This window comes from Psammomys obesus, unplaced genomic scaffold (assembly GCF_907164565.1).
Source record: "Psammomys obesus unplaced genomic scaffold, mPsaObe1.curated_primary_1811, whole genome shotgun sequence".
Taxonomy (NCBI): domain Eukaryota; kingdom Metazoa; phylum Chordata; class Mammalia; order Rodentia; family Muridae; genus Psammomys; species Psammomys obesus.
Window position 1 is genome coordinate 782,337 of NW_026590061.1, and position 21,803 is coordinate 804,139.

The 21,803-nt window shown below is 44.8% G+C and overlaps 1 protein-coding gene across 4 annotated transcripts in view; it reads left to right on the plus strand.

Moving 5' to 3' along the window:
- The window catches only part of Ipo8 (importin 8), a 50,454-nt gene that overhangs the window by 22,707 nt on the left and 5,944 nt on the right, over positions 1-21,803 (plus strand). For 3 of the 4 annotated variants that reach the window (XM_055605676.1, XM_055605673.1, XM_055605674.1), the window contains exons 12-22: positions 103-219; positions 1,314-1,403; positions 1,598-1,763; positions 2,645-2,805; positions 4,461-4,586; positions 9,518-9,584; positions 11,134-11,277; positions 11,827-11,924; positions 13,594-13,689; positions 15,686-15,906; positions 18,225-18,430. In XM_055605676.1, the coding sequence (XP_055461651.1) occupies positions 103-219; positions 1,314-1,403; positions 1,598-1,763; positions 2,645-2,805; positions 4,461-4,586; positions 9,518-9,584; positions 11,134-11,277; positions 11,827-11,924; positions 13,594-13,689; positions 15,686-15,906; positions 18,225-18,430 (1,492 nt within the window). The remainder of the gene's footprint in view (positions 1-102; positions 220-1,313; positions 1,404-1,597; positions 1,764-2,644; positions 2,806-4,460; positions 4,587-9,517; positions 9,585-11,133; positions 11,278-11,826; positions 11,925-13,593; positions 13,690-15,685; positions 15,907-18,224; positions 18,431-21,803) is intronic. The other variant, XM_055605675.1, reaches the window with a different exon arrangement.

A 21,803-nucleotide genomic window follows, 5' to 3' on the forward strand; every position in this document is an offset into this window, starting at 1 on the left:
GCTTTAATCTTGGAAATTAATTTGAAAATGCACAGCATAATTAACATGGTGGTGATAGGATGGAGATTCATGCAGACTGAATAAATTCTTCTGTTTCTTTAGGTGTTGCCAAAAATGATGGCGTTCTGTTATCAAATACTAACAGACCCGAACTTTGACCCTAGGAAGAAAGATGGAGCTCTGCACGTGATTGGCTCCCTGGCTGAGATTTTGTTGAAGGTTAAGACTACCATCTTCTTTTCCTTTGTGTGGTGTGTGTGATGGTGTGTGTGTGAGCATGTGCATGCACACTGGTTAGGAGGCTAGGGTCAGGCGTCTTCCTGTGTGGCTCCCTGCTTTATTTTTATCATTTTGCTATGTGCATGTGTGGTGCCTGAGGAAGCCCGAAGGTGTGAGAGTCCCTGGAGCTGGAGTTACAGATGGTTGTGAGCTGCCATATGAGTGCGGGGACTTGAACCTGTGTCCCCTGGAAGAGCAGCCAGGGCTCCTAAGTGCTAAGCTGTCTCTCTAGCTGGTATTTATTTATTTTTAAATAGACCTCTCATTGGCTTGTGACCTAGCAGTTACTAGACCAGCCATTGAGCCCTGGGGCTGCCTGGGGCTGTCCTCCGTGCCTTTCCCGGCTTGTGTTTCGATGTGCACTGCAGGTCACGCTGCGTGCCACTCCTGACCCTGGGAGTCTCATGCTTCTGTGGCTCACCCCTCAGCTGAGCTCAGGGTGTCAAAGTTTAACTCAGTACTTCTACTTTTACTATATATACCCTTTCCTGTGTACTCTGTCTTTTAAAATATATTTCTTATTCTCTGGGAATTTTTTTTTACATCTTATTTACTTATTTTGAGTGTGTGTGCATGTTGCTCTGTGTGTCCCACAACACAGGTGTGGTGGTCAGTGGACACGTGGGAGTTGGGAGTCAGTCCTCTCCTGTCTCTGTGTGGGCCCTGGGGGGGAAAACCCGATGACCAGGCTTGGTGGCTGGCACCTTTGTTTACTGAGCCATCTCTCCAGCTCTGCCACCTACTTCTTAGCCAAAACGAAAATTTACTTGTGCTAGTTTACTATTGTGAAACTGTAGCTCTGTAAGAAAGCTCCGGAGCGATTTTAGGATAGTTTCTTCTTTCTACAAAAATCACTGAATGCAAAATTGGTGTAAGATATAATTCCTGACTTGTTTTAAAGATACATGTCTATATCAAACAATTTTACAAAATTGGGTATTGAGTGCAGGTTACCATAATTGTATCTTTTGAGAAGTGGCTCTTAGAGATGATGTTGTCATTGACATCTGAAATTTAATTTCTGTTCCTAACAGAAGAGTTTATTCAAGGACCAAATCGAGCTGTTCCTGCAGAATCACGTGTTTCCGTTACTATTGTCGAACCTAGGATATCTTCGTGCTAGAGTAAGTTTTCCTTACGTCTCCTGTGACTCTTAAGATCTGCACCTGCAAGGGAGTTTCTGAAGTAAATGTGATGCTTCGGTAAAGGGCTTTTCATGTGTGACACTGTCACAGAGCTGTGATCCCTGTCCTTGTCCCTGACACTGACACCGTCACAGACAGCTGCGACCCCTGTCAGTGCCCTTCTTCCGTTGCAGTCCTGCTGGGTGTTGCATGCCTTTAGTTCTCTGAAGTTTCATAACGAGCTCAACCTCAGAAATGCGGTTGAGCTCGCGAAGAAGAGCCTGATTGAGGACGAAGAGATGCCGGTAAAGGTGGAGGCTGCCCTGGCGCTGCAGTCCCTCATCTCCAACCAGACGCAAGGTAATGCCGCACATGTCTGTTATTTCGTTTTCGATAAATGGCCTTGAATAGTCTTACTTTCTTCTTTAAAGAAGGAGATTTCCAAGCCTGAGGGTCAAGAGTTTAAATCCCTTGACCCCATTCTGGGTTTTATAGGTATTTATTCTATCCATTTTAGGACTCCTGTTAATTTAGATGAGAAACAAGTTAATAATTTCTGTGTATAGAGTAAGCTGGGCATTGGGGCGCCTGGACCAGCATTGGTGCTCTCTGGCTGACCGCATGCAGCTGGGCGAGCCACCCAGCTTCTCTCTGAAGCTTAACAAGGCTGGCAAGGCTGCCACCCTGCCAGACCTTCGCTTTCTCCTGTCTCAGTTTCAGAAGTTAGATTAGACAGCACCAGGATTCAGCTCCAGGGTTCTATGGTTCTACCAGTTCAGAAAATAGCAAGAAATATTTCCAGTGGGTAGTGACACAGATATTTTGTTTGTTTGTTCATGAAGATATTCTACTCAAGAGCCTAATAACCTTTGCAAGTGAGTTCAGCTTTATGAGAACATGAGCTCATGGCCTGTTCTAGTGGGAAGATTGGCAGAGCTGCAAAGATCTGCTGGTGAGTGTAAAGGTGGGCCAGGGTTGCGACAGCGCCCATCACTGCTACCCATGCTCTGAGTTCACCCTTGTCATTGAGACCCACAGGCAGGCTGATCACACAGCGTCTGTGGGATTCGAGTTTCTCGTGGTAAGGGTGGAGTGCTGTTGCCTTGAGGTAGGACCAAGTCCTGGTGCTGCATGACTCCAGGAGGTTGCTCCGCACAGCACGACAGCGTCTAGAATCTTAACTAGGGCTACCATGCGTGAGCGGCCAACTCCTGCTGACTTCCTTTGTCTTTCTGCATCAGCCAAGGAGCACATGAAGCCACATGTGAGACCCATCATCCAGGAGCTGCTGCATGTTGTTAGGGAGACGGAGAATGATGATGTGACCAACGTCATCCAGAAGCTGATCTGTGAGTACAGTCAAGAGGTGGCCTCCATCGCTGTGGACACAACCCAGCACTTGGTAAGTGTTGGTGATTTCTACTGGGGAGATGTGACAGACCAAAGAAATGCCTAGTTCAAGTCTAGCTTAGTGAACAGTGGTCTTCTTGGGGTTACTTAGAGGAGTGGCTGAGCCAAGGCAGCTGCAGCACAAAAAGCTCATTTCAACACAGGGACTATGAGCGCTGCAACCCTGGACTCCCTACATAATCTCCAGGCCACTCTCTCCCCCAGTACTTGCCGTTTTTTATGATTTGGAGAGGGGCCTTGTGAATCTTATGAACTTTCTGAATTCCCTTTTGTGAGCCTTGTAGGCTTCATGTACTTCCTGAGTCTTATAAGCCATCCTCTTCCCTTCACCCCCTTTAAAAAGAAATAGCCACAGTAGGGCAATAGGAATGAACTCAGGGTATATTAGGTTGGTAAGGAACTCTTAATGGGGGCTGGAGGTATGAGTAAGTGCTTAAGAGCACTTGCTGCTCTTCCTGAGGTTCAGGGTTCAGTTCCTAGCACCCACATGGCTGTTCACAACTGTCTATAAGTTCAGTTCAATGATCTGAAACATTCTGGCCTCCGTGGCATCAGCCGCGTGTGGTGCACAGACATGTGGGCAAAGCACCTATACACATAAAAACAGAACAGCCCTGAGGTGTCTAAATAATTTTTTCTCCCCACCCCAAATAAATTAAGCTGCAGAGTTTAGAGTTGGGTTTTATTCGTAATAAAATATTAATCACAATGTTTGCATTGGTCATTCAGTTTTTCCTGAGGTTGGACTGGTTAGCCTTAAAGATTGTCTCTTTGCCTGTGATATCCTGAAATGTCGTAAGGATACCCTGGATGTGAGCCTTCTGAACTCTTACATTTGTACTTGGAATTTCATTTTCCTTTTTTGGAAAATTTAAAATTTATTTTTATATAGTATAGGTACACAGTGTGGGGGGTGGGTGGGGGAGAGGCCATACTGTGCCGAATATGGAGCTTGGAGGGCAGCTCTGTGGAGGTGATTTTCTCCTTCCACCTTCATGTGTGCCCTGGGGATTGACCTGTCGCTGAGCTTGTGTGGCAAGTACCTTTACCCACAGGACCATCCTGCCAGCCCAGGAGAATGTTTTCTTGTTGCCTCTTTGATAAAAATTTTCTTATTGTTTCCCTCTCTCTTCTATACCCTTCTATACAGAATTCTGACTGGAACTGAGTCCCACTCCTATACTTTTATCTTTTTTTCTGTCTGTTTCTGTTTCATTTTCTGCGTGATCTTTGATTTCATCTTCTAAATATTCTGTGACATCTTTCTTTCTAGAAATACTTGTTTTCAGCGTTTCTAGATTTAAATTTTACTTGCCTGAAGATAACCAGAACTTAAGTATTAATTCTTTTAAGTATTAATTAAGTATTAATTCATTAAGTATTACATAATTAATGTAATACTGGTTACAGTAGCTAGCGTGTCTCATGTCTGTGACTACGATGGATACAGAAATGCGGTTATCTCTTTCTCACACATACAGCATGCACATATACTGTGACATGGCCTGTCATTGCAGGCCAAAGGGTGAGTCGGTCAGTCAGGTGCAGAACCTAGTGTCTGAGGAACCCTGGCCTTTGGGTGTGCAGTGCTGCCCTTTGCCCCGGTGTGATGGTGCCCGCGACTGAGTGTTACTGTAATTTTCACAGGCTGAGATATTTGGTAAAGTTCTTCAAAGTGAGGAGTATGAAGAAATCGAAGACAAAACTGTCATGGCCATGGGGATTTTACACACCATCGACACTATCTTAACAGTCGTGGAAGATCATCAAGAGGTGGGGCTCATTCAGTGTTATTATAATAGCTGTGTTAACTGAAATTTATATGACCAGTGCTTACAAATTCTTCTCTTTAATTTTTTTGTGTGTGCTTGTGTGTGCATGTGCGTGCATGCACATGCCATGGCATGTAGTACGTGGAACGGAAAGGACAACTTTTGGGAGTCTCTTCTCCCATTCTGGATTTTGGGGACTGTACTCAGCTGGCCAGGCTTTTGTGGCAAGTGATTTTATTTTCCCCCTTTTAATTTATTTTTAAATTTATGTATTTGTGTATGTGTGGGTGTCCTTAGAAGCTGGAAAAGGACATCACATTTCTTGGAGCTGGAGTTACAGGTGGTTTTGGGCCACCTGACATGGGAGCTGGGATATGAACCCAGGTCATCTGAAGCAGCAAGCATCTTAGCCACTGAGCTCTCTCTCCAGCACTGTGAGCAGTGATCCTGCCTGAGGAGCCATCTCACCAGCCCAAAGTCTTGCTATTAAAGATTTATATTTAGTTATATTAGTAATTTATGCAGGGAGGCTTCAAGTCCATGGCTAGTCTGGGCTACATAGTGAAATCCTTTTCCAAACACACAAATAAAGTATTGTATTAAGATGACTGAGAAAGGGAAATTGGAAGTAATCAGTGTAAGCCTGTGTACTAACTGGAGGTGGTCACGTCTGCTGTGTGCCGGGCCGGGTCTCAGTGAGCTCCAGTGTGAATATCTGGGCTTGCCCTCCGGAGCCCACAGGGTGATCTCAGTGGAGAAGGGTGGCGGCTTCACATAGAGCGGCAGGAATTAGTAAAGGAGCAGGGCTGTGGTGCCAGAGGTGCAGTGAGAATGGAGAGCAGTGAGCAAGAACTTGAGGACATCCAAATTTCAGAGGAACACTGAGATATAGAATTAAATTTTGAGACAAGGTCTTGTGTTACCCAGGTCAGCCCCAGATATACCCTGTAGCCAAGGAGGGCTGTTGGAGGTTGGTCTGATGAGTGTTACTGACCCTCAAGATCTGGTTACACCTATCCTTGTTTTGTAAACCTACCTAAGACACACCTGATTGATTGATTAAACTGCCTGTACCTGGGCAGGGCAGAGTGGGGGAGGTGTAGCTAAGGTTGCCAGGATTGGAGGGGTTCAGGAGAATCACAGGACAGACTGATGGGAAGAGAGGAGGAAGGAGGATGCCATGATGGGTTAGCCGGGAGAAAGGACTCCAATAATGGTGGGAAAAGGACCAGATGAAGAATAAAAGCAAGTATCTATAAGATTATGGATGGAGGATAGGATGGATAAGGGGGATGGCATTGGGTGGGGGCTGGGAGATGGATGGTGAGGTTATTGAGACAGAGTAGATAGGAAAATCTAACAGATCTGTGTATTTATGATAGTGGGTTAAATAAGGCTAATAATAAACATTATGTAGCCCAGCACTCTATTCACTGCAACAGATGGCCCTGACTCCAGACCCTCCTGCCCTTACCTTTTTCGGGTGCATATCATCACATGCGTCCTGTGCTGGGGATGATGTCCAGGGCTTCATGTGTGCTAGGCAGTCACTCCACCAACTCACAGGAGTGTAAAATGCAGAGTTTTTTTCGTGCTGGCTCTAGCTCCCAAAGAGTGACATGGATTGCTGGGCAGATACTCAGCTACTTTAACCCTCTAGTAGTGTCCCGGCCTACTTCCCAGCCATGTGACCTGTTACCTGACATCTTGGTCTCACCCTGGCACCTCCTTCATCCTTGTCCGACGGCCACTCATTCCTTTGGTCCCCACCTGAGCGCCCTCACTAGGATTGGAAGTCCCGCCTTAACTCTGCTGCCCAGCTCTATGCTGCTCAGCCCTTTATTAACCAACCAGAAGGTGATGGAGAGTGTTATAGTGACGATTAGCATTTACTAGTAATTATCTTTTAGTAATGCTGCTGTTAATCCTAAACCAGCTGTATAACCAAACCACCACACAGTTTATTTAGTTAACCTAGAACACAATGCTGGGCAATAACTACTCCCTCTTAAACCTCTAAGCCCTCATAGTTTCCTAACATTTAGATTTCCTACACTATACTTGCTTTTAGTGGTATCTTAGGTCCAGTCCATCTCCACATAGTTCCAAGATCTGTCCTCCAGCTCTTCTCTCCCAGGTCTCTCTCACCCTTTATCCTCCCACACATTTCCTGCCCTCTGGCTCCTCCCATTGCTCAACATTGTGTCTAGTTGCTTTATTTTGGCCTCTTTACACAAAGTTGAGGCAGGATGCTTAGAATAAGTATCACAATGCAATATCCGGATTGAAACCAGAGAGTGTGTTGGGGGGGGGGTCAGCATTTGAATGAACAAGGGTAAGGTGTACACATTTCAAAAGAACATTATACCCACCTTTAAGTTCAATAAAAGGCTCCTTTTCTTTCAATACAATGATAATTAGGAAATTATGAAAACTGTTGGGTAAAATCTACATGTGCAATGTCCAGTCCATGTGTATTTAGCAACTTAGGAGAAAGTGTCTGATTATCCTATCTTGACAAGTTAAAAGTTCTCTACCTAAATTAACTTTTATCCCCATTGGTATTACCTATATGAAAGGATTTCTTAACTTCTAAACAACTTAAGCTTAATTGTGGCACTGTAACTATTTGGTCGTCAACCCCATCAGAGACTTGAGAAGGAATAAAATTAGTTATTAGAGTAAATAGGAAGTGCATGTTAGCAGCTTCCAAAAAAATAAAAATTGACAGAAACATTTTGCTGCCTGAACAGTCACCCATAACTCTTTATAACGTTGGAGCATCGTCTTTAGCCTTCTGGCTCAGAATATTTGACAGACATAAATGTGAAGCAGGAACTATTTATTTAGGACTTGCTTACCCTGTCTTGGCAGAGTTTGGCAGTCGACTTGTCCTGCATTTAAGCTTGCCATTTTTGGCAGAATTTGTCTGTCGTGATGCGAGGAAATTTTCTTTACCCGAGTGGCTTGTTTGCCACATTTGAAGTCATCTCCATATGGAGGTTCTTCGATGCTCATTATCTTTTTACAGGTAGGCGAGGTGCTGCCAGGAGATGACTTGTCTCATTGTCAAAGAATCTTTAAAATAATAAAGACACTTTTAAATGCCATATTCTGTAGGTCTCTGAAGCTTTTGAAGACTACCTATCTTTAAGTAATCGATCTGTCTACAAAATCATATCTATCTGTTAAACCTAGGCTGTATACTCCTGTGATAAATTAGACTAGTGTCTGACATGACTATGAGTTGAATAACTAGTAATTAACTTGCATTACCTAATACCCTAAACAGTTTTTAGTAGCAGTTTAAAAGTATTGGAAGTAACCTTGACTTTCTATCAGTATACTAAAGCTTATACCAATGTATCAAAAATACTTATTTTTGCATCAATATACAAAATCCTCTACCAATGAGTTAAAAATAACCTTATTTGAGAATAACTAATAAAACCCTAAGTTGAGTAGATTCAATAATCTATCTTTTTTCTATTCCTATAAGATATCCCTATATATATTCCTTGTTTCACTTTGAATAAGACCATTAATAATAAACATCTCCCAATGACAATAAAATTTTGTAGCCATAGCAAACAACCAAAAACATACCCAACCCCCTTTAAGGAAAATTGGATGTTGTTCTCATGGATTTCTTCTAGCTGACATTTTGGACATGTAGAAATCCTGTAGGGGGTCCAAATAAAATTGGGAAAAATGGTTAATTAAGCAAACATTAACATTTGTGGTCCAGTCTTTGCATGGTGAGAAATTTCAGGCTTAATAAAAGTCCTCTTTGGAACAGTCTAAAATGCTGCACCAATTAAGATTAGTAGCTTTTTTCAAAGTTCTTTTGGGAGCAGGCTTTGATGAGAAACAGCAATTGAAGCAGTTGAGGCAGGAACAAGCAGAATGCTGGAACATGCAAGATGCTGGAACAGATGCATCAATCTCTCAGCATGCTGAAGGATGAATCCTGTCAGGTTTGATCAGCATCTCTGGTGTCCAGTTCTTTTTTTTTCTGCAAACATAAAATTTCTTACAAGCATTATAGAGTTCTAAAATTATAAATGTATGAGATGTGCAGGATGAAACTAAACTGTAAGCCAATTTTTTCTATGCAATTAAAAGATTAGCATAATAAACATGCTAAGTTTAGGGCAGAATTGAGTAACTATGGCTGGAGGATTCTCAGGTTTGGGTTCAGAAAATGGTCTCTTCGTGTCCTGTTGAATTTCTTGAGGTGATGTTGTTGGCAGAGATTCATGGGAGTGTGTACTTCTGAGATGAGAGCGCCTGTCTTTCCTGCCCCACACTTCTGACACAGCCTTACAGTCATGTTCAGTCCGTGATCTCAACATGTGTGAGAGTGACTCTCTTTTTATGAGCTTTTTTTTTTTTTTATAGGCTTTCCCTGTTTTTCTGTTTCATTGTTAGATTTCGTGTATAAAGGGATTTGATGTTATTTGTGACAGCACTTGACAGTATCTGAGTCTGTCTGTTCTGATCTGCTACTGCCCTATGCAGGAATACTTGATTTTTTTTTACAGTTAGGTGGTTTAGTGTCTTTAGTTCTTATTTTGGTTCTGACTTTTTTTTACTTCCTTATGATTGTACAGGATTCTTTTACTTTTTCTGTTATTTTTTTATGTTATGATTTTTTACATAGAAATCTTTGATCCCTTAGAAATTTATTTGGTGAAGAATATGAGGTAAATTAAAAAGGATTCTAATTTTCCATGGATTTAACTTTCATTCCTATCATTGGTCTACTTACAGAATTTCCTTATAGTCTTACATGTTTACTTTTCACATGAAGATTGTAACTTCCACTCCCTAAAAATATCTTGTAGATATTTTGTTGGGATAATATTAAATTTGTGTATTAACTGGAGAATGATCACAGTGAATTTTAGACTCGTTAAAATTTGTGTTTAGATCACGCAGCAGTTGGAAAACATCTGTCTACGAATCATCGATCTTGTTTTACAGAAGCATGTCTTTGGTAAGTTCAGAGGTTAGAAAAAGGTAAATTGAGATTGTTTTTCAATTTGATGAACTCAAAATGCATTTTTTAGCCTTTTAAACTTTGTGAGATAGTTTTGCGAAACTTGCTTTTTTCTGTTTTAATTTGGCAGTAAACTTTTAATGTGTCCAGTGAAGAGTTTCTGGTTTTAGAAAACTTGAAGGATGGGGAATGCAGTGTTTGCATTTTAAGGAATGAACTGGGCTGGGGTCACAGGTCAGGTGGTGCAGTGCTGGCCCAGCACACCCGAGGCCCTGAGTTCTGTTCCTCCACCAGTGCTGGTGTGGGCGGGCAGGACAGCCATCAGGAGGTTGGGGCAGGGAGAGCAGAAGGCTAAGGTCATCTGTCTTCATCTCTGTGAGCCTTTGAAGCCAGTCTGGGAGCTTTTTGAGTCCATCGTGGGGCAGGGGGAGGAAGAAGGAAAGAAAGGCAAGGAAGGAGGGAAGGAGAAGGAGATGGGGAGAGGGAAAGATAGGGACTGGGATGAAGTTTAGGTGAAATTGCTTTAGTCTGGGATTTGGAAAGTACACAAAACTAGACAAGTGTTTCACCAGAAGTATGAATTAGCAGAAAAGCGTTTTTGTTTTTTGTTTCCTAAGTATGTACTAGCTTCTTTCATGAGAAAAAGCGGAGTTTAAGAGTCAGATATTTTCCCTCAGAGATAAGAGTGACCTGTGTGTTTTCTGATGGAACATTTAGAGAGTTTTTAACTGAGAGTAATGGTAGAATGTGTGAATACAGAGGACTTCTTTGGGCGTCTTTACGCATAGTGTGTGTAATGTAATCTGAAGTAAGCTGAAGAGTACTGTTTAAACGGTAAGTCCTGTAACTTCAAGAAATGTTGTATATCTTATATGTGTTGGTAAAACTATAGGTGATATAATAATATATGTTACCTCTGTATCCTTAAGCTCTCCAAAAGATATTAGTAATTGTATAAACATTTAAAATCTATATGATAGAGGCATGCTAATATAGTTTTCCTATACATTGTAATAGAATTTTGTAGATAGAAACTGTTTTATGTTAGAAAATAGAAATTTGATTTTGTGTGTGTGTGTATGTTTTGTCTTGTTTTAGCTTTTGCTCTTTTTGTTTAGTGTCTCATTATGTAGCTCTGGCTGGCCTCGAACTCAGAGAGATCTGCCTGCCTCTGCCTCTCAAGTGCTGAGCTTTAAAGGTGTGCCCAGCACACCTCTGCTGAAATTTGATTCTTTCCCCCCGGGATTTTACTATTTGCCTTGGCTGTCCTGGAACTTGCTTTGTAGACCAGACAGGCCTTGAATTTAGAGCTCTGCCTTCCTCTGCCTCCAGAGTGCTGGAATGAAAGGTGTGCACCACCACACAAGGCCGAAAATAGAAAATTTAAATATATTTTCAGTGCTGTGAGCACTTGTTGCCCTGTGGGGTAGAAGGTGGCCTCTGGCTGCTGCCGAGGAAGAAGGTGTGGAGGGAAGCACGTGGCACATGCCAGGGGTGTGTTGGCGCCTCTGTTTTCTCACATTCTAACTCGAGCTTCCCCCTCTAGAATTCTACGAGGAAATCCTTTCCCTGGCGTACAGCCTAACGTGCCGCGCTGTCTCGCCGCAGATGTGGCAGCTCCTGGGCGTCTTATATGAAGTGTTCCAGCAGGATTGCTTCGAGTACTTCACAGGCAGGCATTGGTCACATGGCAGGTTCCTTTCTGCCTAGATGCACTTGCCTCACCCTGATGAGTGGCGCAGTCAGTGTCCTCATGGGACTGTCAGGGAAGGGCGGGTTGGTGTGGCCGTGCTTCAGCCCTCAGAGAGGCCGAGGAGCCGGGCTGTGTGTCATGCCTCAGCCAGGTGTTTTCTGAACGCAGCCATGGCCTCAGCACTGTTCTCAGCCAGCAGCGAGAGTGCCTCCTCTCAGTTTACCTTCTGGAGGGAGGAGGAGGAGCATGGGTGTGGTAAGGCCTGTCAGCTGTTATCCTGTGTCAGGAGTGCAGTGAGAGGGGGATTGGGCAAGGTCGCACATGTTGTCTTGATGAACAGTGAGCAGTTTTACCTTCCTACTCCTCTTTTTCTTTGGGCATCAGTAGAGCAGGCGTTTCACGTCCGTTTCTAGTGTTTGTGGTTGCTGAGGGAGACAGTATTGGAGTGCTACAGAAGTGTGTTTCCGGGATGCCATTTCTGCTCCTGTTGAGTCGTTTATTTCTGCTCTGGCTGCACAAGTCTCAGTGTTATCTGGCTCTTCCCAGACATGATGCCTCTCCTGCATAACTACGTGACTGTCGACACCACCGCTCTGCTGTCCAACCCAAAGCACTTGGAAGTCTTGTTCACCATGTGCAGGAAGGTGAGTGCCCTGTGGGTAATCACGAGACTCTGCATAGTGTTTAGGTGGTTAGTCTGTTACTTACCTGAGTAGATTTATCAGTTTCATTTTAAAATGAGCTTGTGAGTGTTGTAATGTGACAGTTTCACAGAATGTGTTGGAATTGTAAAGGTCGCTTCAACACGAGACGGTTCTGAGAGCATGTGGGTATCAGGCTCCATTAGCCCCCAGTCCCAGACATTGCTCTGTGCATGCTGATTCACTTTTATAACACCCAATACAGTGTGATGTGTAAATCGTTGTTGAACTGTGTGGGGACAGCAACAGGAAAAAGAAGCTGTGCACACTGAGTGTAGATCCAAGTTAAAAAGCATTTTGGCTTATGGTTGGTTGAATCCATGGCTAGGGAGCCTGTGCATATGGAGGCCAGCTTGCTACTTTTCTTTCCACATCTTTTTTCTTTCAGAAATAAAAACTTGTGGTGGTTAAGAACGCTTGTTGCTCGTGCAGAGGGCCGAGGCTCAGTTCTCAGCACCCCCATGGTGGCTCACAGCCTCTGTAACTCCAGTTCCGGGGTTTCAGATGCCTGCCTTCCTCTGGCCTATGTGGCACCAGGCGTGTGCTTGGTGCACACACCTACATGCAGGCAAGACACTTGCACACATGAAATGAAGCAAATGTAAGAAGAACATTTAAAAATGTGAACTTGTGGGAAACAACCGCACAGCCCAGCCAGCCTGTGACCGAGTGTGCCAGTCTTTAACCTTTAACTAAGTGTGTGCTGGGAGCCGCTAGTGCACCTCCGTGCACACGCGATTGTCCGCTTGTTACCTGACCACAGGTCAGCCTTGGTTCTCTGCTGTGATAGTTTAGGGTTTTACCTCCTGCAGGTGAGGGGTGTGTGTGTGTGTGTGTGTGTGTGCACACTCAGCTCCAACTCCGCTTTCTCCCTGCCCAGTGCCCAGGCTGGTACCCACCCTTCTAAGAACGTTCATGCCCTCCTCCCTCGTGACCAGTGGTTCCGTAGAGTGCTTTACAGGAGCAGGGCATCTTGCCAGTGGCTGCACCTCTGCACATTATCGGTTCTCACCGCCATTCCGCACTCTTGCATCCCTCACCTTATTAACCCACTTTCATCGCTGGGCCCGCTGCTTAGTGATGGTTCCAAGTCTCAGAGCTCCTGTGGTGCTTGAACTCGGCCGTGTGGCTCCACAGTTCACCTGGGAATAAGATAGGGCTTGTTTCTTTGCCTCTTTTCTTTTTCTTTTTTAATCATTTATTTATTATTTACAAAGCATTCTGCCTGTGCACCAGAAGAGAGCACCAGATCTCACTATAGATGGTTGTGAGCCACCATGTGGTCGCTGGGAATTGAACTTGGGACCTGTGGAAGAACAGCCAGCGTTCTTAACCTCTGAGCCATCTCTCCAGCCCTTCTTTGCCTTTTTTCAAACAAAGATCAGCTAGGCATCAGGTTCAGAGAGATCCGCCTGCCTCTGCCTCCCAGCACCAGGACTAAAGGTGTGCACCACAACCGGCCAACAGGTAGCATACAGTGAGTTCCAGGTCAGCCAGGGCTACAGAGAAGTCCCATAAGAGCAAACTGGTTTCTGTGACTGCATTCACAAGGGCTGGCTTCCTGTGGTGTTGACTGCTTGTGGCACTCACGCTGAGCTAACTTGTCACCTAGGTCCTGTGCGGCGAGGTGGGAGAGGATGCCGAGTGCCATGCTGCCAAACTCTTGGAAGTCATCATTCTTCAGTGCAAAGGAAGGGGAATTGACCAGGTGACACGTCAGAACACATCCCCTGAGACACATACATAGAACATGCCATTGCCCATTGGTATTTCACTTACACTTTGATGGAAAAGTAAAAGGGCAGCCAGAGTTTGTGTTTGCTGGTGCAAATCCAGTTTGAATAGTAGAAAATGACTCAGAAACATTCACAATAGTAAGAAAGCCAGAAAAAAGGCGCACTGCAGTGGAGATCATGTGTGGCTTGCCAAGTAAGAGTCGTGTGTAGACGCTGCTCTGCGCAGCTGGACTGAGAACCCTTGAGCAGAGAAATGACAGGATCAGAGGCTGTTGCTGAGTGAACTAGCAGTGAACAGGCCTTCTGCAGATGAGCAAGAAAGCTGCGGCTGGCAGAGGCATGAGGACAGCAGAGCAGAGGGATTATAGTGGGAGGCTGGGCAGGAGGCAGCAGAAGAGGGTGGCATTAGAGCAGGGTAGAGACCAGGGCCTTGGAAGCCTGCAGAACCTTCTCCGCAGGAAGCTGATGGCAGCAGCATGTGGGAACAGTTACACCCCCCACATCCCTGCCTGTGGGTGGAGATCCATGTTCATAAAACAAAAAGGTTTCTAGGATCAGAAATAGGAGGAAATGGGCCAAACAGAAGTCAGCAGATTGCACTCTGCCTGGAGTGTGTCTAGGAAGGCGTGCTCATATTGTTTTCCTAGTTAAAGACAGAACAGTTCTGCCTGCAAAACCCAGGGCCACACTGATTGTCTTGAAAGTGCTGTTTAGATAGTGCTGATGCAGGGACGTGAGCTAGAAAGGAGGAACGTGCTAAGTAGGAAGGAGTGGGGAATTGCCTGCATCTGGACTGGCCTTGGTGGAGTCAGTAAGAACCTGCAGACCTGCAGCGTGATGCAGTGGCTTTGTATTTGTTTCAGTTGCAAAGGAGATGGGGCAGCTCACGGCTTGTGCCAAGGAGCTGAAGCCTGTAGGTGATTGACTGTTAGTGTGGCTGCCTCATAGCACACTCAGGTATAGCCTGACGTCATGGCTGCCGCAAAGCATGCTTGGGTATAGCTTGACGTCATGGCTGCTGCAAAGCACGCTCAGGTATAGCCTGGCTCATGCCTCTCTTATTTCCTGTCAGCTGCTGTTGCAGGTAGAGGCAGGGTCACAATCAGATTTGAAGTTTATGTAAAAATACTTCATCAGTCTTCTTTTAAAGGGATGATTGTTATATTAACTTATATATGTGATATAAATATTTGTTAAATTTTAGTTTTAAAACTTGTCAGAAAGATTTCCACCCACCCCCCCCAAGACAGGGTTTCTCTGTGTAGCCCTGGCTATCCTAGAACTTGCTTTGTAGACCAGGCTGGCCTCACCTGAACGATCTGCCTGCCTCTGCCTCCTGAGTGCTGGGATTAAAGGTGTGCAATTCGTGCTCAGCTCTGGAAAGAATTTTTTAAGTTAATGTTTCTCTGTGATTTTACAGATTCTTAACAGATTTTACAGATTCTTATTTCACCATGGCTTGTGATTTTTAATGTATTTGGTATCAGACACACATGATAGAGTCGAATCCAACAGCCCCATATCTAATGAGGTGTAGCGAGTTGGCATTGCAGTCAGGACTTGAGACCCACAGACCTTTCGCACTTTCATGCATAACAGTAGGATTTGGTTTTTCAAGGGGCGACCTGATCATGTTGGAGTCTCCTTCATTTATTTCCAAGTGGCATAAACCCCGTCCTTGTCATTTACTTAAACGTGGTAACTGAGTGAACTGTGTCAGAGGAGAGCTCATGGGCAGTCTCCAGCCTTGGTGTGGGCCTCAGAGGGAAGAGCTTTCTTGGACTGTCGCTTTTTGTCTGCGTAGTCTGAGTTTGGTGGGAGACAGGTCCGTAAGTGTCTTCTGTCCGCTGCTGAAATGGGCAAACACCTCAGTGCCACAGAGACTCATTTACTGGTGACTCAGCCAGCGCCCGCTCTCAGGGCGCCCCGGCCGCGAGTGTGGGTGACTCTTGCTCCGTGTGCCCGCAGTGTGTCCCGCTGTTTGTCCAGCTGGCCCTGGAGAGGCTGACCCGCGGGGTGAAGACCAGCGAGCTGCGCACCATGTGCCTGCAGGTGGCCATCGCGGCGCTCTACTACAGCCCGCCGCTGCTGCTGCACACGCTGGAGCACGTGCGGCTGCCGCACAACCCGGGGCCCGTCACCTCCCAGTTCATCAACCAGTGGATGAGCGACACCGACTACTTCCTTGGGTAGGCGTGCCTTTTGGCTTTATGTGGCTGTGCTGGTGGAGGGAGCGTGCTTTCTGACAGAGTGATGTGCTGCAGGATGATCTCACACCAAGGGGACCGCTTGAGGACATTACTTAAAAACTGTGTGGACTCTCTGTGTCCACCCCGTTTCTGAAAGATGACACGGAGACATTTATTTATCTACAATGGCATTAGGCCTTTGCTCACTGCTGTTGCCAACTAGCTCTTTTGTTTTTTGTGTTTTTGGTTTTCAAGACAAGGTTTCTCTGTGTAGCCTTGCTTGCTGGACTCACTTTGTAGATCAGGCTGCCCTTGAACTCACAGCGATCTGCCTGCCTCTGACCCCCAGAGTGCTGGGGTTACAGGTGTGTGCCACTATGCCCAGCTAAAATTTATATATTTATTTCTGTATTTTTTATAGAAATGAGTGCTGTGTCTGCATGTACACCTGCACGTCAGAAGAGGGAATCAGATCCCTTATAGATGGTCATGAGCCACCATGTAGGTGCTGGAAATTGAACTCAGGACCTCTGGAAAAGCAGCTCTTAACATCTGAGCCATCTCTCCAGTCCTCCCAACTAGCTCTTATAGCCTGTTTTAACCTATTCATATTAATCTGTGTGTGTTTTTTACCTCTCCTCAGTTTTATCCATCTGACTTCCTCAGTGTCTTGTAGGCCAATCTTTTTGCGCCTCTTTCCCAGAATTCCTGTCTTTACCAAAAGTTCTAACTCCCTCTCTTGCCTCAGCTCTTGGCTGCTCAGCTCTTAATATAGCCAATAAAATGCTGATGGAGAACAATGTTTACAAAATACTGAGACAGGTGATGCTTAATGCCAAAGTCTGTCTGTCCTCAGCTCTCTGCCGGTACAGAGATCAGCATTTGAATATGCAAAGACAAACTCTACACAGTGCACAAAATCAGCACTCCAACATTATTTACATTTTTGAAAATTAGCAATATTTAAAAAATTATTTATTCTGTATGTGTGCCAGTGTATGTGTGGGCACACGTGTGTCCTGGCCTGTGTGGGAAGGTGTCTGAGGACAGCTTGCAGGAGTTGGTTCTATTCCTGAACTATGTGGCTGCAGCACCTTTCCTTCCTGAGCTCCCTCTGCAATCCAAATAAGTAGATATATGTCTTAGAGGGTGGCCTGATGGAAAGGTACATTATATGGTATGTAGTACAGTATACTTGTTTTTAATTTTTTTTTTTTTTAGACAAATCTCATGTGGCCAGGCTGGCCTTGAACATCTATTTGATCCTCCTGCCTCTACCTTTTGAGTACTGAGGTTTTTACTTCTTTTTATTCATTTATATGTGTATATCTCTGTGTGGCTGTAAGCCCTGTGTATGCTGTGCATGTTGGGGTACCCTTGGAGGCCGAAAGAAATGTTGGGTCTCCAGGAGCTTGTGTTATAGGTGGTTATAAGCCACTTGATGTGGGTGCTGAGGATCAATCCCAGGTCCTGGAAGAAAGCAATTGCTCTTAACACTGAACTTTTCCCTAGCTTTTGTCTTTTGTCTTTTGAGGTTTTAAAACAAAAGAAATATTCCTTACAAAATATGTCTAATACAAATTAACCAGTTATTTTTCCTTTGGAATTAAAATTTTAAAATTCTTTTATAGCAGAGGCTGATGGCAGGTATGTGTGTAGCAAGCCAGGTCAGCATGCTGGATGCTGATGTTCTGAAATAGCTTTTGGCACCTGAGGTTGGTGTGGCTGGACCAGGCTGAGAGCACAGTCTGGAGAGCTTGTCACCTTTCTCGTTGTGTAGAAATCTTAGTCAAGCTGACATTCCGCTCTAACGAAGCTCATTCTCCCAGCACACAGATACAGCCCTTCCATTAACTATAACTGGCTTACAGCAAGGATCCCAAAAGCCTCTTTCCCTTCCTGAAGTCAAGTTGTGTTAGAGAGCCTAGGCTGGCCTCTATAGTCTATAGTCCACGATCACCTTGCATTTACAATACCCCTGCCTCAGCCTCGTCAGTGCTGGATTACAGGCTTGAGCTACCCTACCTGGCTTCCCTCACAGGTTTTGGTGATAACATTTGGTCTGTTTACAGAATTTTGTTTATTCAGGACTTCATTTGCTCTAGGTTTTCTAGAAGACTGGTTCTCAACCTGTGGGTCATGACTAAATAGCTCCAAAGATGTTTGCGTTCTGATTCATGACAGCAGAATTACAGTTGTGAGGTAGCAGTGGAAATCCTTTCATGGTTGGGGTCATACAACACAAGGAGCTGTGCACAGGGCTGCAGCGTTGGGGGTGTGTCAGTGGTGACCCGTCTGCATGTTCTTCACGTCTGCAGACACCATGACCGGAAGATGTGTATCATAGGACTGAGCATCCTCTTGGAGTTGCAGACCCGACCTCCTGCCGTGGACGCCGTGGCTGCACAGATCCTCCCCTCCATTCTCTTCCTGTTCCTCGGCCTGAAGCAGGTCTGTGCTTCGCGGCAACTGTTGAACCGTGATGGTCACTCGAAAGTGGAGAAGGTCGACGTGGAGGAAAACGGTAATGGTTCCTTATGACCTATGTTGTAGTTGAGCTTAAAGATTAATTTATTATTCACTTCTTATTGTAAAAATCCAATTATTACTTTATGTGCATGAGTGTTGCCAGCATGTGTGTGTGTGCTACGTGTCTGGTACCTGTTGAGGCCAGAAGAGGGTGTAAGTGAGATTGTTGTGAGCCGCCATGTGGCACTGGGGACCAAACCTTGGGGACTCTGCAAGAGCAACCACTGCCCTTAACCACTGAGCTGTCTCTTCTGCCCCAGAGTTTGCTTAAAAAATTATTTTAAAATTATGATTGTTTGTGCACATGTGTGGAAGTCAGAGAACAATTTGCAGGAGTTGGTTCTCTGCTTCTACCATGTGGGTCCTGGAGGCTGAACTCAGCCTCACCCAGGGAGCCATCTCACTACCCTATGCTTTTTGTTTTTTTTAAAGATGTATTTATTGTCTGTATAATGTTCTGTGTGCCTGTACACCGGCACGCCAGAACAGGGCCCAAGACCTCACTATAGAGGGTTGTGAGCCACCATGTGGGTGCTGAGAACTGAACTCTGGACCCCTGGAAGAGCAGCCAGTGCTCTTAACCTCTGAGCCAGCTCTCCAGCCGCTTTTTGTTTTTGAGACAGGTCTTGCTTTGTAGCTCAGACTAGCATTAAATGCGTCCTCTAGCTTTAATCTCCTCTGTGCTGGAGATGATAGTGTGTCCATGCGTACACTGTCGTGTCTGGCTTGGATTTTGATTTGAGCGTGTGCTTTCTTTAAATTTCAGCCTGTTGGAGTCACTAAACAGATTGGCATTCTTTGGCCTGTGACACACTTAGACTGCAGTCTGCTCTATTTACAGATTTTGTCATGTAGGGTATGTTTATATGTGTGCTCCCCTTTGAGAACGCTCAGTGGCTTCTAAGTGGAGCCTGGTAGCTGCGGTTTTGTCCTGAGGAGCTTACAGAACCAGATGTCTTGGCTGTGAGTTGGCGACTTCACATTCACTTTCGTGTTTGTACTAACGCCACCCCAGTGCACGCGTGCACTGTCTGTGCGCTGTCCGAGTCACAGAGATTGAGGCTTCTCTTCATGTTCTGTGGTGATTCATCTTCAAAATTTGTAACTTCGACATGTTCAATTTAAACGTCAACAGATTTAAATATTTAGACTAAATACGCGAATACAGGTAGGGTAGACAGTCAAGAATCACAGGGCTGGCAAGATGTCTCACTGGGTGAAGGTGCTTGCTCCCTCCTGACCTGAGTTCAAACTCTAGAAGCCACATGGCAGAGTTGTGCTCCGACTTGCACATGAGTGCACACACACAAGTACATGACACAGTAAGAACAGCCAGGGTAAGGTGGCTACCCTGGGCCACCTCAGTAACAGCACTGCCTCGCACGTACAACTTCTGGAGTCTGATCTCTAGCACCTCAAAAGGAGTTGTTAGTGTCAAGGATATTTGATGGAGCCTGGTATGATGGTGCACCCCTTTAATCCCAGTGCATGGGAGGCAGAGGCAGGCAGATCTCTGAGTTTAAGGCCAGCCTGGTCTCCAGAGGAAGTTTTAGGACAGGCTACACAGAGAAACCCTTTCTCAAATTGCTAGTTGAGAAAAATCAGATTTTCTGTAAAATGTACAACATTTTTTTGCATGCTAAATTCAGTGATTTCCACAAGTTTAGGCTTAAGATACTTTTCATCAATGAATAGGAATCATCCTAGTTCATTAATATACAAGGAATTTTGAATTGTTCATCTCTCACCTTAGCATGGCTACAGTTTCTGCATTTTCTGAAATTTTTAGATCTTCTGAAATAATAACTTACTTCCAGAAGTAATAACCTTCCTCTTTCCTTCCTATCTCCCCTATTTCTTTCTTTCTTTGAATACACAAATGCTAATAACTATTGAATTATTTTCAGCATATTGTGTCTTTATGATTTCTTAACTATTTATTGGTTCATAATGAGTATGGTTGAGAGGGAACAGCCCAGGCGTGTTGACTTACCTACAAAAGTGGGATGATTAAGTAGAATAGCTGTCTTTCCCATCCTTGTAATTATATCTGTGCCATGTATTTGTCCTCAAACCATGGTTTCTTGCTTTATCCACAAAGCCACCTTGTAGGTTTTGTCTTGCTTGTACTATTGGGAAGGTCTTGGGAGAAGTCTGTATTGTGTGGGTCACTTGATGTTTGACAGCTTAAAGCAGCAGAAACTTTATCACTGCTTTAAAGGCTGCAGAGTCCAAGACCAGCCTGCAGTCAGAGCCGGTGTCCAGTAGACTGGCCCCAAACTCATGGTCCTCCTACCCTGCTATCTGCAGTTCTGGGATTCCAGCCGGCGCCACTAAGCCTGGCTCTTAGTTATTCTTAGCACATCTTGATTGTTAGGGTGGAGGGCTAATTGAGGTATCTCTGTACAAGCATATGCTAGGTTGTGATCACTGCCACCTGCCACTCTGTTATTCTTTGTCACCCTCACGTCCCTCCACACTGCCTTCCACATTCTTGACATTTCCTATTCAATTTCACATCTTTATTGTTCTTTTGTTCAACCCTTCCACCTCCCGCCCCAGTACATCTACTAAAATGTGATGTGTATGTGTGTGTGTGTGTGTGTGTGTGTGTGTGTGTGTGTGAGTGTGTGTGTGTGATGGCATATTTCACTGACCGTCCCAGAGCATCTGTTTCCTGAAAGTGGCATCCTTCATTCTCCCTCTCCCTCCCTCCCTCCCTCCCTCCCTCCCTCCCTTCCTTCCTCCCTCCCTCCCTCCCTCCTTCCTTTCTCTCTCTCTCTCTCTCTCTCTCTCTCTCTCTTCTTCTTTTTTTATTTTTTGAGAGATTGTTACATGGCCCAGTCTGGCTTCAAACATACAGGAATACCCTGTCTCACCCTCTGTAGTGCTGTGATTACAGGTATGTGCTTGACCTCATGTTTTTCATTGTTTCTTTGCTCATTTGTTGGTGGGCACCCAGGCTGGTGCCTGCCATGAACTCGGACATGCAGATTTCTGTAGTAGTGGGTTCGATTCTTTGGGTGTATATCCACAGGTGAGATACCTGAATCATATGTGATACTGACTGACTGGGGGGTTGGTCCAGGCATTTTTCAAAAGTATGTCTTAAATTTTTTTAATTGTGTGTGTGTTACAGAGAAAGAGAGAGAATGAGAGAGAGAGAGAGGTCAGGCATATACAGCAAGTGTCTTGCTATGTAGCTCTTGCTGGCCAGGAACTCACTATGCAGGCCAAGAGTTGCCCTGAACTTACAGTGACCCTCCTGCCTCTGTCTCCTAAGTGTTGGCACTGTAGCCCTGAGCCGTTACACCTGGCTACACTTGTTAATTTTTTTGAGTAATTTCCTGACTAACTTCCTAATGGTT